We start from the raw sequence: 19,469 nt of genomic DNA, 5'->3' as shown, positions 1-19,469 counted from the left end.
CACCAAAAGCGCAGCGATTTTTATGGATTGTAATTGCAAGATCTTTATGCAACTGGTCTTACCATTAAATGATTTATACGGACTAAGAAAAAATATTTGAAAAAAAATCGAAATCTGATCAATTTATTCAGACTTATTGAGCCTGCGCAGAGAAGACAAAAACTGGGCAATCATATTTCGAATTATATTTTTTAATGAAGTACTCTGCGTGGGGGCCCCGGAGGGAGAGGGGACCTAGAAGTGGGGGGCTCCCATCTCTTGGGGACCCCATATTCACAGCACTCCCGATCGGCATGCCACTACCAGTCGTCACGCGCTCATTACCCAGAAGCCTCGGCGGTATCACAGAATGGCTCAGGTTTTTCTCCGTCTCCTTATCCTTTAGACTGTGTATAGACATCAGCAAAACGTGGTGCAAATTGACTTTCGCAGTGAAACAATCTGTTTTACAAAGGTGCAGCGTTCCAGCAACACAACATTAAAATCGGCTATTGTTCGCCATTACGTGCAAAGACGTTCTGCACTATATTTGTAGGTTTTCTAATTTTGGGAAAAGTATCGCCTAGGAATAGATCTGGGTACATTGACAGTCAATTAATTCTGCTGCGTGGTGCGATTGTGGAAGTTAATTAAACCCTTAAGGCCACATTCCGCTGGTGTAATGTGGAACATTACGCAGACGGATGTAGAATGAGGTTAATATCTTGCGCCTAGTGCATGGGGTGATCACGCCCATGATGTGGCCACACCCCCCGTCCCGATGCTGCCTACCCAAATGTTGGCAGGTATGCAGAAGAACTATCCTAAAACCAAATCATCTAATATTTAAAATGGCCAAAGTAGGATGTTATACAGCTAAATTTATTGTAAAAAAAAAAAATTAGGGAGCGTCGTTAAGCTAATTTATCTCGTTTTATCTTTTCTAACCCCACCCAAAACTGAGTTACCTTTAATAAGCTGCCAATCCGTCTTTTATGTGGTCTATAAGTCCTGACAGCAAGGGGAGGCTGCTCTTGGTTCAAGTAACAGATATTTACATTTTTTTGTTTGTTGCTAAAATATATTGGATTACATGCTCCTATTCATGTGAACTGCGGTGCCCAGAGAAAACCCACGCAAACACAGAGAGAACATACAAACTCCACACAGACAGTTCCATGCCCCAACCTGCTACCCCAAATATTCTCAAATGCAGTTGTACAATAACACTGCGCCAATAGCGGCCCCCCAGCGAGATTCCTTATGGTGCAAATTAGCTCTATTTTATGGAGAAGGAAGATCAAGTGGCAAGAGCCGGGGGGGGGGGGGGGGGGGGGCTCCATAAATTGCATCATTTCAGCCCCACCCCCAATATACTGCAATCACATCATCGCTAGGAAGTGGGCGGGATTCGAAAACAAGATATGTTCTCCTGGGGGTCCGAATGAACTCCCCAAAATGTGGGAATCTCCCCGACATTCTGGGAGAGTAGGCAAGAATATATATATGTATATATATAGATAGATAGATTGATCGATCAGGGCCGTCTTTCCAACTGGGCACGATGGGCAGGTGCCCGTGGGCCCAGCGGACAAGAGGGCCTGAGGCAGGACTCCTATAGTCATAAAAAAAAAACTTACCTTTTGCGGTAGGTGGCGATCCAGCTCCCTCACTGGTCCCCTCTTCCGTGCTGTGCTCGCAGTGAATGTTGAAATCCACTGCGAGCACAGCACGGAGGAGCGGAGAACGAGAACGAAGAAAAGAGGATTGGACGTGAAGAACAGGGCGATTGAAAGGCAAGTTAAGGGGGATTTGAAAAAAAAAGTTTATATATATATATATATATATATATATTATATATATATATATACACAGAGGGGCCCTTGTGCACTCCTTTGCCCAGGGGCCCATAATGTTGTTAAGAAGGTGTTGTTTATTTATAGAACAGAGCCATGACAGACGCCAGTATACAACACATAGATTAGGGTAGCAATAGAATGCAATAAGTGAGTGGCAGGAACATGGTCAGATACTCCCCTCCCTGGTGCAGTCCCTGGAGGTAACATGCTCTGCAGGTTTGCATGCTGCAGTAAGTGTATGCAGAGTGTATGGAGCCTGGCAGAGGACAGATGCTGTGATTCCTGCAGCCAGGGTACAATGCATTGGATGCACACATAGGGGGGGAGTGAAAGGGTTAAAGCTATTCATCTGCGCTGTGTAGGAGCCGGGACTGGCACATTCTGAGAGCACAAATAGGGGAGGAGGGGGCATTTCCTGTATCCCAGTCAGCGGAGGAGTCTACACAACATGTCCAGATTGCAGCACTTTGTGAGGCTTTGTGTCCTGAGAGGACGGCAGCAGTGTGATCCCCCCCAGGGCCGGCTGCACTGAGGGCAGCTGAGAGTTTTGCAGTGTTGGGCGCCCCTCTCCCCTGACAATGGTGCACACAAATTCCTGGACTCTGTAGAGCCTCTGAAACTCAGACTGCAGGAGAGATTGAAGGGTAAGCAGAAGAGTTTTGTGTTCTTTGTATTTGTGAACAGGGGACAATGAAAACTTCCAGCCAGAGCAGAAGAACTGGGCTCTCTGGGTGCTTTGCATTACTTGCTGTCCCTCATTGCTCCTGCTGGGACTGGGCTGGTTGGGGGGATTGTAGGGATTCATTAAATTTGATTAGTAGTTGTGGGGGGTTCTGGGACTTATTTTTGATTTCTTGTCTCTGATCTGGGATTGATACAAACAAGCCTCTGCTTTTAGATCTGACACACAGTTGGCTCAAAGTTGTTACTTTGTTTTATATATTTACAGATCACTTAGTAACTCTTGTTATTCAACAAACATTGTAAAAGAGAAAAGAGAGTTTTATGGGGACCTGTGATTCACTTATAATGGTAATAAAAAGAGCCTCATTTAATTCATTCTTGTGTGACCCCCCCCCCCCCCCCTCTCCCCCCTCTAATGTCAGGAGTTTGTGGAAGGCTTGGGGTTGCAAAATATTTTGCAATCTGCTTGTTCTGCTGATGGGATGCAGGTCCCCTCATAAGGGGGGTTTAACATGACATCATAACTCTCAGGGGAAACAAAAAGTTTTGCATGAGAAAGTTTCTAAAAATTACAAACTCTCTATCGGTTAACTCCTTTACTTCTCAGTTGCCCAATACAACTATTTAAGGTTTGTTACTGTGCAGACCTACTCAGAGCCCCCGCCAGATTTTGTTTATATTCTGCTTATGCAGAAATCCATATTTATGACCCCCCCCCTTGTCTCTTATTTATCTTGCTAATCTTTATTTTGGATTACTTGGGTAATATAACTGATAGTGACAAAGGAATCCAGCTGAAAGGGGGAAAACTCAGAGCCAATGTTTTCTTTGACAGCTGACATGTTGAAATGTCATTTTCTATTGCACAGATCCATCGCTGGCTATTATGTGAAGTATACAATTGATGTTTGGTTATAACAAAGTCTGCAAAAAAAGTGATATAAAGGTTCTGTAAACCCCTCTCTGGCGCTTAATTGTCGTACATTTAGTAGTGTGATTGCAATCTTGTGTGGAGTTTACATACTCTGCAGACCAAAATAAGAAATAATAAGATTCATCTTAACTTTTTAACTGCCATTTGCAAGTAAATGTCTGTAGCCTAAATGTTTTGGGCTGGCCAGCTGCCCTGAAACTACAAGTTTCAGCGTGCATTGCCGACCAGATTGCTTTATAAAACTGTCAGGGCTAATATCAGTTAATGCAGGTCTATAAACAACAATTAGTCCTCTGTGCTTGGAGATGGAGTAGGAAAATAAAGAAAAAGAATCTTTAAATTAATATAATACAAAAAAAAAAGGACAACTGGTTCAGGTGACACATTGTTATTTCGGGAACTGTAGGTGAGTGCAGGTTAAGAAACAGTTTTGTGTCTGAGTTGATTTGCAGGAAAGACTTTAACCAAGTACGGATTTAAAAAAAAATAAAATAAAAAAAAAAATGGGGTAATGCAGAATGGTATCTGAACACTAGAGGGCGATAAAGTGCTAATAAATAAATATATATATATATATATATATATATATATATATATATATATATATATACACACACACCTACCCATGAGTCCACATGTATTATTTTTCTGTACCTATAAGAAGAAAAAGGAAAATTTTTAGTCTATATATCAGATTTGTCATATTCTAATAAATATATTGTCTTCAAGGAGAATGCCCAGATTAAGCTTGGTATAAGTGGGGCAGCTTGACAAGTTCTTTATATTAATTGTAACCTTCTTCCGTTTTTCCAGGGACACATTAGAGACCAGAATGTTCCCGCACTCTCCTGTCAAACTGAGCCTCTTTTAACCAAAGCCGGGCTGGCTGTAGTGGTTTTCTCCCACGTAAAATCAACACACACCAGACTGAAAAGGATTATTTTTACAAACCCACATTTTAAAGATGTTCGAGGCTGGGATCCAACAAGGGCATTGTCATCAGAGTGCATCGCAACGAGGAAATACATTTTTCTAGCTGAGCGGTGGGGGATGGCTTCTTTTGAAAGCTGTGGATGAGCTCAAGCCCATCAGGGTTAAATCGTTGTCAGAGAAACTTTGCATAAACTTTTTTTTTTTCCCTCTTGTGATTTTTATCTTACGGATCGAATCCCAACAGCAACTAAAGTGGAATTAATTGCTGCAACTGTTAAAAAAGATGAAGATTCTTTGTGATTCTGCAGATGGATTTTCTTCACAATCTTTCTGAATCTTTTTTTTGGAGTAAGATGTTTGAGGAAGTCACGTTTCTCTTATTTCCCGTGGATGGATCTAAAGTTTGAATGTATTTTAATTTATTTTTAGATTTGAATTTTTTTTTTTTACATGCATATTTTTCTTCATTCTGGGGGATAAAAAGCAGGATCGGCCCGTTGGCTTTGTAGTCTTTAAACAATGGCCGAGAGAGATGCAGAGAGAAGAGTTCGGATATATAGAAGCGTGTCTTTTAAGAAACTTGGAAACTGGAATGCAAAAGCTTTTAGTGAAGAGGGAGGCACGGAACTGCCCGGGAAAGGAGATGTCACCCAGCCCACATGTCAGAAAACGCATCGTCCCCCTGCCAGATCCCTCAGCTTAACTAGGAAGGTGTCCAAAATCTCTGCAGCCAGCAATAATAAGAATGTACAGTCGGTCCGTCAGCTCTCGCAGCGTTTCTCTCCTCACACCAGAGACGATGAGGCACTGAGTGATGATGAAAACTTAAGACGGGTGGATCATCTAAAAAGGGGGGATCAAGCTGGCTCCCGGGAACACAGCCCCCCAGTAGAACCTCGGTACGGCAGCCAACATACACAAGAGACATTGAATCCAACAGGGTGTGATGGCCTATCCCTGGCATTGCCAGGTAAGTCCCACGATTTTGATAACCTGAGGGAAGCTCAAAGCTCTGGCTTATCACTAGATGAAGTGAACTCTTATTGTAATTTTCTGCACCAGCCAGATAACCGAGAACTGTTTGTTGTGGAAGGGGCTAACTGGCCTAGTGTTACTGAAATGAGGAAACTTTTTGGGGAAAGCACTAGGAAACCACCCTCTAGGGCCTCTTCCCTTCCCGACTGCGATGAACAGAGACTCTCGTGCCCGCCCGTGTCTCATTTAAGAGATGCGACAGTGACGGAGCCACAGAGGTACCACCCTGTGGAAGCTACAACTTCAAAGAGCTTTAACCATTACACCAAAGACCATGTCTCTGGCACCTTGCACTTGCCTAAAAACCCATCGCCAAGGATGGAAGGCAACTATTGCAGAACACTAACAGAAAGCAAAACAGACCCTCACACCGTGTGTACAGATACGAAAGATCACCAGATTGTCAACACTGGTCCCAAACCACAGCCTCCTCCCCCTCCTCCCAGAAGCTGCATCCCGTTCGGTCTGAAAGCGCACACACTTTCATCTGGTCTACCTAAACAAGAGGCAAGACAGCAATCAGATAGTTTACATTCCTGGCATAGTTCAGGCAAACCACAGACGGCCCCTTCTAATGTCAGACTCAAAGACAGTTCCAGCGAGGATGAGCTGCAGAGAAACACCTTACTGATGCCTCCCCAGGTTAACAAGAATGGTTCTAAGGTCAGGTCCCAGGAAATCTCTTCAGGAAGTGAAGAGGAAAATGATCTTGGAGTCCTCAGGGAAAGAAACAGGAAAAGCTCTGTTAGAAAGAAAAAAAGAGACACTTCAGCCTGTGATGATAAAGAATCTGATGATGGGGATGGGCACTTCATGGTCAATGCCGCACTTGACCTTGGTCATGGTCCCATCTTATCTGAGTTGTCAATGCACAAACGTGATGCACATCCTACACTGACCAATAGCAGTCCAGCTACGGCAGGACGATCAGATGTATGTTCTGCAGAAATAAGTGTCGCAACTAACGTTCCTTGTGAAGCACCTAAACATAATTTTCTAAACTTATCTGAAGCAGTAACCCCATCAAACCCCGGACAGTTAGCTGCGGTGTCTCCTCTCCCCATTGTGTCTAGAGTTGCAAAAGTTAACATTCCACCCTTTTTGCCAAGTCCATGTGGCTCTAGAAGCAGCAGTAGATATTCAAGCACTGAAACCCTTAAAGACGATGACCACTTCAATTCCTATTACTCTGGGCAGCCCCGTAGCATCCAGGGAGGACTTAATGTTCACCGATCACCAAGCGTTGGGCAGCATGAAAGGCCATTAGTCCGTCCTAGGTCAAAAATGCCTTCTAGTGTTGTAAAACTGAAAACTGAAAGTATTAATGACAGTTTACATTGTGACGTGGAAAATGACAATGCCAAACAAAAGAAATCCATGTCCAACCCAGATATAGCTTCGGATAACCTCGGGCTCCTTAGCTTTTTGAAATCTGACTTTTCAGACTTGAAACTGAGAAATAGAGGGCGAGGAAGCGTTGACAAGGATGAAGCCTTCTCCAGCCACGAGGCCGGTCAAGGCGCCAGCAGCATGCAGCAAAATTTGGTTGTCAGAGGTAAAGGCCAGAATAGATCGCAACAAGGGAGTCGTCCAACACTCAAAGACCTGACTGCAACCTTACGGAGAACAAAATCCTTTACATATTCTGACAAATTAGGATCCCGACAGCTGATCTCTAATAGCTCCATGAAGCAGAGTTCGTCAGAACTAATGCTCGCCAGTACAGCCAATAGTGATAGCTTTCTTGAAATTACTGGTGATGTAGAACAAAATTATGAAGTTAAACCAGACACAACAGAAGACCAGTACATCCAGGAAGCCAGACAGGTATTTGAAAAAATAAAACAGATTGGGTCTCAGGAGGACTACAGTTTTGACCAGGAGATCACCGAACATCTTCAAAGTGAAAAAACATCTGACGTTTCGCAGGCAAGTGTTGGTGACAATAGTGATCACACGTTTCTGAAAGGATTTACAACAGATGAAATTGTGTCGCACAGGAAATCCTTAGACTTGGATCTACCAGGGCATGAGTCTAGTATGACTGATGAAGGGATTGTTACTGAAGTAGACCCTGCTCCTTGTACTTTATATCGAGATCTTGGCCAAACACTTACAGTCTGGAAGTCCGCGGGAGCTCCCCAAGAAGAAATGGAATATTTACATTCCCGCAATGGAGACTTACAGATGGTTCCATCTACTGATAGTTTTGAAACTGCTAGGTCGTCTGACGTTACTATGAATAAAGCAAACTCAAGCTCCCAAGGACCTTTGGATGCACCACCCACACCTGGAACAATTAGAAGAAGAAGGAAACCTCTATCTTTTGGTAACAGTGGGACAGACTCTAGTAGTGGAAGCAATGGCGAGTGTGGGAGTGAAAACTATCGATCTCTGAGTGATCCAATGCCCCATCGTCCATATTCGATCACTGAAGATCCTCAAAACTTCTCTGTGGATAGCAACCTTCTTGGATCATTAAATTCAAAGTCTGGTATCTCCGATTCTTCAGCCATTGCGCTGTCTGAATGTACTGGTAGCGCTGCTAGTGTGCTTTCTTTCAGCAGTGATGGGATTAAAGATTACAACACCGTCATCCAAAATATAGTCAGTCAACCTGGAGCACTTGATAAAGTAATTGATGAAAAGGGCAATGGCAAGACCATTAAGAAAAAGTCATTCAGTGACCCAAGTCGGCGTGGAGAATTGTCTCCTGCTGGCTTAGAAGACTCTAGTGAGTCTACAAAGGAGTTGGAACAGTCCATTCTAGCTTCCAGCAGTGAACCTATACTATCTGAGCAAAGAGATGAGTTGGAGGAAGTGGAGGAGTTGGAAGAGGAACTGGGGAATTTGCGCTCTCAGTCGGAGCACATGTTACCTGTTGAGGCCGAAGAAAATGGGGTCGAGGGAAATCGAAACTTAAGCTTTGACCCGAACCTTGTAAATGTGTTGTCTCCTAGAATGGTTAGACGTAGTTTTAGGAGGCGATCTAACAGAACTGGTAGTCATGAGGGCAACAAGGAATGTGAAGAACCAGCGGAAGCCCTTAGGAAACTGAGACAGGGCAGCAAACATGTGCGACACACAAGTGAACCAGCAACGTTTATTCCGATCTCCCCTCCTGAATGTAAGGTTCTCGCTCATCCCAGTGCTCGGCTAACGAAACCGGAGTCTACCCGGCACCCAATGAAACAATATCCAGTATTGATAACCCCTTTATTAGAGGATGCTTCCAGACAGACCACAACTGGCCCTGGTGACTCGAATACCTTCGCCACTATGGATTTGCCTAGAATAGCACCCAGTACTCCAACCACAGCAGAGCCAAAATTACTCAAGGTTCCCAAGCCACACGAAGAGACCAGCAATAGAGGCAAGCCCCACGTGGTAAGTGCAAACTTTTTTTGTGGATTTTTGCTTGAGTGTTGCTTATTATTTTAAGTTGTATTTTAGTACTTTGAGAAAGACTTGATGGAGCTTGACGTCTTCTAGCGTTTAATTTTGCTGTGGAGGATGGAAAGCGGGTGCCCACCAGCTATGGTGAATTTAATAGGTGTGCATTCACAGCAGCTAGTGAGCTTCGGACAACCAGAGAAGGTTCTAGAGGCATTGAATTTATTACTGTTGTTGGCATATCCGTGTGAAGGCGTAATGGCTGTTCTGTTTTATAGAGGAATCCGCATGATGATGGATCATGTGATGTGAGGTGCGGGCTATCCGGGCGAGACTTCAGGTGGAAAAGCCAGCCCTATTATTGTGTATTATTATTTGCAAAACATTTCTGTAGAACAATCCAGTGTTCTCATTGGACAATTGTTGTTAGACACGTGGAAACGTTACTTTCATTTACTGGTGGATTTCGACAATGTTGTTCATTATTTATCTCTGCACGTGTAGTTTTATAAATGTACTGCTGTGTTCTTCTCGTTACACTTGTACTTTTGTCCTTGGCTTTTTTGCAAGGCTAAACTATTTGTGTCAGCGAACAGCTACACAACCATATATACATTGTTGTTTTTACAATTTTCAAAATTTCATGCATGATCGGCTCAGGGGGAAAAAAAATGATATTCGGAGGAAGCCATTTTGTGAACTGAACCAATTTTTTAGAAGACGATCCAGCCTGTAATTGTCATTAATTCCTAGTGAATTCTTAGGCTACATTTTCATGAATATTGTCCAGCCCACAAATGGCGGCCTCCACCGTATACTGTAATATCTGTGCCGTCAAAGCTTAACCTTCGTGCATGTGGTCTTTTAAGGCATTATGTCTTTTATCTACTAGATTTTAAATGACTTTAACAGTAAGCATTCATCTTGTAGTGAATATGGTTTAAAATATTTGCTTTCGTTGCAGACTTGTTTGGGGAGGGGGGGTTGACTGTACTTTACTGTAGAAGCTCTTTACCTGCTGTGCAAAGGTAACAGATTAATAACAGATCTGATCTTGGCAAGGGGCACACTCAGCGTGTTTTGAACAACTAGTACATGTCATTTATTGATAGTTGTTCTGGATGTTGACTCAACATAATTTTTTTATTTTTATTTTTTTTAATCCTTGATTGGTGGATCGTTTATTGGGTGTAAGTCTAGGGGCCTGATTCATTAAGGATCTTAACTTAAGAAGCTTCTTATTTCAGTCTCCTGGACAAAAAACCATGTTACAATACAAGGGGTGCAAATTATTATTCTGTTTTGCACATAAGTTAAATACTGACTGTTTTTTCATGTAGCACAGAAATAATTGATAGCTTATTTGTACATTGAAATGTACAGTTGATATTTGTGTGCTACATGAAAAATCAGTCAGTATTTAACTTATGTGCAAAACAGAATACTAATTTGCACCCCTTGCATTGTAACATGGTTTTTTTTTGTCCAGGAGACTGAAATAAGTTAAGATCCTTAATGAATCAGGCCCTAGATGTCCTGCATGGTAAACTAGTCTTTACACTAGTACAGACCCGTTCTTGTATATAATATGCCCTGCAAATACTGGGCAGACGGATTTGGAGCCTTTCTTATGTTTTGGTAGATAACGTCATATGTTGGTATTGGTTTATTATCCTTTTTTATAGCTACAACATATGCTGCAGTGTTGTACAATAATAAAAATATAGAAAAAAAATAGCTAGCTCTGAAAGAAAGAGGCTTACGGGCAACACTGTTATAATGGAGTATGCATAGTAAGTAATAAGATCGTGACATCACAGTGGAGTTGTTGGCTTGTACGTAGGCACACAGAACAACCGCTATGGTAAATGCCGCAGGATGAGGAATTTCTGGTCCTGCCGCTCCCCACAATCAACTGAAATTGATACCGACCATAACAGAACCATTACGGTTTGTGTGGGGTGAAAGCAGCCAAAACGTCATTCAAGTCCGCTTCACTGTAACAATAATGGAGGCTCTGTGTGTGTTCAGCCTGCACCATAGACGCCGTTGTTTTATATCTTGCACTGATGAGATCTTATAAGAGCGAAACCTCTATATGCAAGTGGGCTGTAAGATTCTACATATCTGTACTATTAAGCTGAGGTTGCTGGGTTCATTGTTGGCCAAAGGGGATATATAAGGAGTGATTGGTATACATGGCCCACGCTCTCCTAAGTAAGGAGCGTATTTATGAAAGGGTGATAACAACTGTTGCATTTTTGTTTGTGATAGGATTTAGTTTTCATTTACATAAAAGGGGTTCATCTTTTCGCTGGCAACCAATGCCTGGCTCTTCCTAATATATATATATATATATATATATTATAAATTTACATTTTTAGAATACATTTTCTTTATTTTTATTTGTATACATTTTTAATTTTTTTTACAATTGTAACTGAAGTCGGAAATCTGGACTGTCAGCTCCATGGCTCAGGACTACGCCAGCAAGCCGGCCCACGTATCCGCTCTTATGCCGTCCGCTGGCCCGCCATCTATTTTGTTGTTAAATTGCATCAAGGGGATTTACTGTGGCAACTAAAAAAAAAAAACTAAAAAAAACCAAAACACTAAAAACTTATCTCCATGATTACGAACACTTTGATGCAGTTTTGGGCTCGGTGAGGGATATGTTACAACAAGGCATATAGCGTACTTTTACTGCATGGAACAGACAATGTCGGCTAAATGTAACATGCACAGTACAGTGGCGCACATAGGGGGGGTTTCTGGGTCTCCAGAAACCCCTCCCCTCCGCTAACAAAGTGCTCCTACATACGGCACTGTACTATACAGCAGCCACGGAGCTGTCAAAGAAGCGTCGGCTCTCTCGCTGTTTTGTTTTTTTTTCGGTGGGGGGGAAACCCCCCCCCCCCCTAACAATCCTGCGTGCGCCCCTGCAGTATGTAACGTGAACATACCTTGTATGTATACAGCAGCTGTGGACGGCATTGTTGTTGATCAGTAAGTAATTTGAACTTGAGCGAGCGTGATAATCACTACACTACAGAAACCTTCCAGCGGCCGCTTCCACTGTGCGCGGGTGACGGGTAGCGTGTTCTCTGCGTAATGTGTCTCCGAACACCTGAGTAATGACACCTCCTACCCTGGGGGGCTGATCTTTATTACAAGGCTATCTTCCACCAAAGCTCTTTATTTTCCAACTTTTTCATATGTTAATCTTTCCCAGGTTGAATAAATAATAAGAATGTAAGTAATTTGATTTATTCTGATTATTTTTTTGCTTGTTTTTTAATTGCTAAAATTGTAAATCTCAAGTATATGTGATCATGTATAGAGCAAGCCTTGGTTTTTTAAAAATTCGTATACTGTTCAACCTGTATGTATTCTATCACTAAGCCCCGTCCCATTAACCTGTTGCAATCTTACTGTACTTTGTGTATCAACACAAACCTCCTAACAGCACACAATGCCAAGAACACAGACATTCGTAATCCAGGTCTAAGTTATTCATTGGCCGTTTGAGAGACACTACTTGATGAGTGAACAGATTTAGTACGTGGCTAATTATCCTGTAATTACTTGAACAGCAAACTACGTAGTGTATTGTTTATTTTCAATGCTTCACAAATATTATGCACAGTTTATGGTTTGTTGTTCTGCTCCTCCTAAATAACACGACCGATCGAGGCTTGTCTAGCGGTCTGCGGATAAAAGTCGCAGAGCTATTTCGGACTACCACATAATTCTTTTGGCTTTTTTTGCGTGGACACTTACAAGTGAACTTTGTCAACCATAAAAAGTCACAGCTTCTGGTAATGAGTTGAGTTTGGGACGTTCGCTTCTACTGATGTTTAACAAAGTTTGGTTTCGGCAGCTCGTTCATTCTTATGTACGTAAACTGTGACGTTGGGCAAGGAGATCGGTTGACGAGCACCAGAATCCTTGGAGAGATCTCTTTGAGGACAGCGGAGGTGTGAGGACCTTCCTTGTCAGTCTTGGTCAGTAGGGTTTCTATATATTGTGATGAGCTTCACACTACAGATGTTTGAGACATTTGTGTTTCTAATATTGTGTAACGCAGCTACAACAACTCTGTGCCTGGTGCTAGCCCAGAACAGGTTCTTAACAAAAAAAAAATTAAATACTCTGCATGAAAACATTGTTGTAATACCTAAAGGAGAGGGTCACCCCCAAAATATTGTGATCTTTTCTGTTGCTTGTATCCATAAACGTACCCCTCACAGAGGAGAATCACTAACTGATAGCTGTGTGTAGACCTTGAACAGATTTTCTCATTCACATTTACCTGTGCACCGAGATCCTTTGTTTACAAATGCAGATGAACTGAAAACTAAATTTCAAGACCTTTTTAAGTGATATTGTCACAACATCACTCCTCCTAATCAATACTTGTATAGAAATGACAGTGTGATCAGTTGTTAGAGGGCTGATCGTTACGTTATCCTCTACAGAGTTTGTCCTAAGCCTAAGGCACCTGTAATAGTTTATCATTGGAGGAGTACTTGGATGCAATACTAGCCTAGCCTGAGAGTTGCCATTGTCGGAGGGTACAGATTTATAGTTGGGCATGTCCTAGATCAGTGTTGGCTAACCTGTGACACTCCAAGTGTTGTGAAACTACAAGTCCCAGCATACCCTTACAGCAATAAGCTGCTATATATTGGCAAAGCATGCTGGGACTTGTAGTTTCATAACACCTAGAGTGTCACAGGTTAACCAACACTGTTCTAGATCAACTTTAAATTTCAGTGTAATAATAAAGCCATCAAGTATTTGTGCGCTAGATGAAAAAGCAGCCAGTATGTTCTTTATGTGCAAAATAATAAACTAATTTGCACCCCTTGCATTGTCACATGGTTCGTCCCCGAGAACATTTACTCCTTTTTTTTTTTTTTTTTTTTGCCTTACTTTCAATAATGACTCGGGCCCTGTATGTTTTTGTCTCTGCCCCTGATCTGATCACACCAAACTAATCTGTCTACAGCAGGCCTGTCCAACCTGCGGCCCTCCAGATGTTGTGAAACTACAAGTCCCAGCATGCCCTTCCAGCTATCAACTGGTTGTCTACCAGCAAAGCATGCTGGGGCTTGTAGTTTCACAACACCTGGAGGGCCGCAGGTTGGACAGGCCTGGTCTACAGCATGCTCTAGGCTGCACAAGCCACGCCCACTTTGTGCCAAAGCCACACCTATTTCTGCCAGAGCAACGCCCCTTTAGTCGGGAGTCAGGACTGTCCTACAGAATCTGTGATTGTCAGGAGGTATTCTGCTGCCGTCTGAGTTGAGGTTTTAGTATATATCCCTTTATACAATCTACAGGCTTGCTAAGAATTTGTACATTATACGATTGCACAACTTATATGGCATATAAAAGATATATATATATATTTATTTGTATTATTTTGTTCTGCAAAGACTATGCAATATAACATTATATGTACAGCTGAAAGACATTTAAATCCTATATAATTAATCGTAATGAAATTGGCAAGGGGTCCAGTCTAGATCTAGAATGCAGTATAAGACTAGTCTGAAGTCAAATAAACTAGGCTATATATAACTTCTGATGTGATTCATTGCTGATAATCAGTGGTCCTTCTAAGCTGTGAGCTTTCCTGTGAATCTGTTCTGTAACTAATCTGTCTCCTTAGCTGGGATTAATGTGTTTGGTTTCCAGTGGAGACGCTGAATTGAAATCTCATTTCGACGACTTGGTTTAAAAGTGCAACTTCTACCCACTGAGCAGAGTGCGTCGCCCGTCTCTCCGAACCCGGCGCTAAATTCAGTCCCTCTAGGGAGCGCTCTGCTGAACCTCTGGACCACATCTGCTCTGCGCTCTCCCCTCTCAATAGATGAGCACAAAGAACTCGCGTTTTCGGCCAACTTCTCTTCTATTCCTCTATAAAATTTCCATTCTGTTTCTTTTTATTTTTAGGGAAAAATTCAGCTGGCAGCCGCCACGGAGCTGGCAGTCGTCTGCGCGTATTACGATGACCAGGCCTCCGCAATCTACAGCAATCAGGCCCGAGTAAATAAATGTTACTTATCGTGTCAGCAGCCCTGAGCTCCATTATCAGCTGTTATTGGCTTCTATCCAGATATAATTATATTGCAAACAGATGCATTGTGTCCAATATAGTATTTACTGTATAGGAGTCACTTTCTGTAGTGTCGGTCTGTACCCTGTGATTGGATACCGACCGCCCCTGGGGCTTTGTGGCGCTCGTGAGATCCATATCGGGGTTCTCTCCTGGAACGTTGTTTGAGTTGTTCTGACATCAGACCTCGGGTTCTTTGTAGCCAACGTAACAATACGATACTGAGCTTTTCGCTGCAGGTTTAAAACTGTATTCACCTGATCATTAACCTCGACGAGTGGCCACACTCCTAGGGCATGGAGTTGTGGAGGGGATTATACCATACGTGTCAACTCTCCCGGAATGTCCGGGAGACTCCCGAAATTCGGGTGGGTCTCCCAGAATCCTGGGAGAGCAGGCAAGTCTCCCGAAACCCGCAACTGGCTAGCCTAAATGACGCAATTGACGCAGTGAATCGCGTCATTTTGGCCCCGCCCCCCTGTAACGGAAATGCCGTTTTGTTGCGGGGGGCCAAAATTACGCGTTTCTCCCCGCCCTGCCCTCTTCTGCCCTCTAGTCGCGCTTCTCCTCTCCCAGACTACACTTGCAGAAAGTAGGCAAGTATGGGTTTGGACCTAGACATCCGTTGTGGATACTGATATATTCACAGAGGTCAGACTTGGTTAATGTAAATGTCTTTTTGTTAATGGCTGCCTTGTGTTTGGGGGCCTTGGTTACAATCTGCCTCTTCCTGATATGAGGGGGCAGTTACTAACCTCCGGCTCATATCTCTTCCCCTCTCCCAGTGTTTCTTTTTGTCTTTAAATAGTGTAACTCTGACATGGCAGCCTGCTGTAGAGAGAGGAGTGACAGAGAATGGTGGACATACACTGCAGTTTTTTTCATGTATATTAGTCAGCTCTGTAATACACATCCATGAATGTAAATGACAAATTCTTTATACAGCGCTGCGGAATTGGTGGCGCTATTTTAATAAATGGTCTATTTATGGCAGCTAGTGGCTTTAGTGTCTATTTGATGCCTCTTTATTGGACAGATCGGTAGAGCTCCTCTAAATTTGCAATGTTGAGAGACTTATTAAGAGGACGTTGTACCTTTTCTAAGATTTCTTTCTATATGATATACTATTTTATATTTGTATTTTTAGTATAACACATACAGGGATTTTAATTTCAGATTGGAGACTTTCACTCCATTTTGGTGTGCATTATAGATATTCGAGTACACAAAGCTTTTATCGGTCGTCGGGGAACGTACTCGTTAAAGATGATTTATTAAAACTCAGGACAGAAGCTTCGGATACACCTGGGGCTAGATTTACTAAGCTGCGGGTTTGAAAAAGTGGGAATGTTGCCTATAGCAACCAATCAGATTCTAGCTTTCATTTATTTAGTACATTCTACAAAATGACAGCTAGAATCTGGTTGCTATAGGCAACATCCCCACTTTTTCAAATCCGCAGCTTAGTAAATCTAGCCCCTGGTCTCTCTCTCGCTTTTTGGGTTAATGGGAACTTTGTGTCTAGGTAACGCTGTAAAGCGACGGGGCCGTGTATAACTCGCACCTGGAAGAGTCGGCACATTCCTGGGAGCGTAGACTTCAAGAAGGAGGTTTTGTGACTCCTGAATGTAATGTTTACCAGGGCACATGCCGGTCTCACACAAGAACAGCGGGCAAAGAATCTTGCTTGCTTGCTATAGAATATAAAGATTATCGTGGTCATTTTCTCTTATGTGACACCAGAAAGCCCACCTGTTACCTAAACATGGCGCAGGCAGACATATTGTGTGCCGACCTAATATTCCTGACAGTGCGACCTGTCTGTTCGCTACCAGTGACATCACTGAGACGCTTTGTGACCAATAGTCGTGAGAGAAAGGTTCCTATTGAACGGATAAGGCTCATTTCTTGGAAATAGTGGTTCAGCTCACAACATGGCTGCCATCACCATTGTAATTATGTGCTAGATTTGCACTAAACTTTTGTGACCAATAATGCGCTTCTAAGTAGGAAAAGTGGAGGTGTTGCCCTCACAACCAATCAGATTCTAGCTATCGTGTTCTAGAATGTATTAGATAAACGATAGCTAGAAGATGATTGGTTGCTATAGGCAACACCTCCACTTTTCCTTTTTAGATGTTTTTAGTGAATCTATTCCCAAAGATCCATATAAAAGACACCTATTAATAGGAATTTAATTAATAAATAGGTATTTTACATGACGTCTTTAGCTGTGGGTCACCATGATAAACTCTCTCAGTGGGAGGGACCGTACAGTACACAGTGAGATCAAATCAATTCCCATGATGACAAAAATCCATTGCTCCTGCCTGTTTGTATTTTTGTTTGTTAAATGTAAAAAGGTCATAAATTGCTGCCTATAGGGCTGGTGAATATATCAACACGTGGGGGGCGTTCACAAAAATATGGCAGTGTGCCACAATGAAACCCTCCTGACTTTGTAGATATATTGGTGTTCACTCTGTTTCAAAATATAAAAATAATCTCTCACTTTAGTGACTCGCACATCTCGTGTACATCAACCTTTCCCACTCCGTACAAGTTCCGTCTTTCAGTCCCACATCAATCGCATTCTTCCGAGATTAAACGATCGTTTACATATCTTCAGAAAATTGTTTATCATCTTTCTATGATGTCATTTTTCTGTAGAGGATCAACGCAGAGAAAAAAAAAAATTAAAAGTATTTTTCAAATTTTTGCAATTGTTTTCTATGGTTTTTTTTTGTAAATTCTTTCTGAATAAGGTATTTAAAAAAAAAAAAAAAACATGTCGTTAGAGGGAGAAAATAACAAGTTTTATTGTGGATTTGTGTACAGAGGAAAATCCCGTCCAAGTGTTCTGGATTGTGCTAATGTGAAGAGGCCGAAGTGAAACTTGGTTCTGCAACATGAAAATCTGAATTTCGTTCCTTGAGTGTTACACTTGATCCAGGTTTTTCTGGCATGAATCCACTGTCCTGATCGCTGACTTATTGACGTTCCGTTATACAATGGATCTGTCCTGATTAGGCTGTAAATGTCTCTGCTTTCAATATCTAGTTGTATAAACTGTCTTCTAGTTCTATATCGTATGATCTGACAATATATCTACTATATAAATGCCTAGTGGCGTGTGTGAAAAAAACAAAAACCAAGCTGCAGCACCACCTGCTGGGCAGAGTTATACACTGACCTATATATTTCTTAAAGGAGAAGTGACAGTTGGGAGTGGTTGGTGGTTGCCGGGGGTGACAGTGGGGAGTTTTTAACACCTTAAGTAGCTTGATGAAGGATGTGGCGATGAAGATGAAGGATGAGGTGATGGAGAAAAATGATGAGGTGGTGACATGTGGACAAAACCACGTTAAAAAAGGGCGCTTGCGTCGGGAAGTAACGCTCTTCCCCTGAGGAGGCCTGGGCTAGGCCCAAATGCATGACAGGAACCTTTTTAACACCTTAAGTAGCTTGATTTGACTAGAATGCATGAGTATCATGCACGGGTTGTGTGTGTGTGTGTGTGTGTGTGTGTATATATATATATATATATATATATATATATATATATATATTTGCAGGAATCTTTCCATATTGGGGTGGGGGCGCACTGTTTCTGTGTTTTTATGGATAGTACCAACTTTGTTGGGCATTTATGATCTGCCCCTCGGGCCGGTTCTATAGTGGGCTACCTTTGAGCTGGGTTGGTGGGTCGACTGCATTTTCTTTCCTTTAAAATAATCATAAAAGGCTGATGAGTCGAGTCTTGCCCCCAGTCTAAAATTTGCCAACCCTCCTCTGGCTAGAGCTCCTTCAATGTCCCCTAGTGTTCTAATGGTGTCTGATACAGGCCAAAAAGAGACTGCAGTCAGTTGAGCTGCTGTGACATCACTGTGCATATCTGCAAAGCAAGAGTGCCATGCTGTCAGTCACTCTATATCATCATCTATATATATCTGCTGTGTTTGAGAAGCTTCTGCCTCCTGACATGCCAACTATTGAACAGAGTACACAATGTATATTCAGTAGCAATAAGAGCCATCATTGAGTCATCAAGCAGGAAGTGATGTCACTGGTTTCTAGTGAATTGATTGGTTGCATCAAACTCTTAAAGAATTGCTTTGTGGTGGTTGCAGCTTTGTCACATGTCCATAATAATAATAATAATCAATAGATCACTATGACAAATGCTGGTTCTGTTTATTTACATATGGCAGATGGACCACCAGTAGAACACTCATCTTGGTAAATGTTTATCTGCATACCCTTAGGGTAACCAGTTGGCAATATGTCGTGTGTATATATATGTCTGAAATATGAGTGCTCAATGCAACATTTAAATGGAGGTCAGTATTCATAGACTAACCCCGCGCACAACTGTTTCCATGACAAAAAAATATATATTTATTAGGAATCTGAAAAAGAGTTCTTAAGCTTTGGGCTCAGTAGCAACCAGTATTTTCTAACACATAGCAGCTGGATCGTTCTATTTTAAGCACCAAGACCTCCTCTGCTTTCTCCGGATTGTAACATT

At 42.2% G+C, this 19,469-nt stretch overlaps 1 protein-coding gene across 2 annotated transcripts in view; it reads left to right on the top strand.

Annotated features, from left to right (window-relative positions):
* Positions 1 to 2,259: 2,259 nt before the first annotated feature.
* ARHGEF17 (Rho guanine nucleotide exchange factor 17) overlaps positions 2,260 to 19,469 on the top strand; it is a 184,326-nt gene continuing 167,116 nt past the window's right edge. The window contains exons 1-2 of one of the 2 annotated variants that reach the window (XM_075198530.1): positions 2,260 to 2,482; positions 4,270 to 8,811. In XM_075198530.1, the coding sequence (XP_075054631.1) occupies positions 4,909 to 8,811 (3,903 nt within the window). In that variant the 5' untranslated portion in view covers positions 2,260 to 2,482; positions 4,270 to 4,908. The remainder of the gene's footprint in view (positions 2,483 to 4,269; positions 8,812 to 19,469) is intronic. The other variant, XM_075198531.1, reaches the window with a different exon arrangement.

The sequence above is a fragment of the Mixophyes fleayi genome, chromosome 2 (assembly GCF_038048845.1).
Source record: "Mixophyes fleayi isolate aMixFle1 chromosome 2, aMixFle1.hap1, whole genome shotgun sequence".
Classification (NCBI taxonomy): domain Eukaryota; kingdom Metazoa; phylum Chordata; class Amphibia; order Anura; family Limnodynastidae; genus Mixophyes; species Mixophyes fleayi.
The sequence above is the reverse complement of the archived record's forward strand: the minus strand, read 5'-3'. Positions and strand labels throughout refer to the sequence as shown.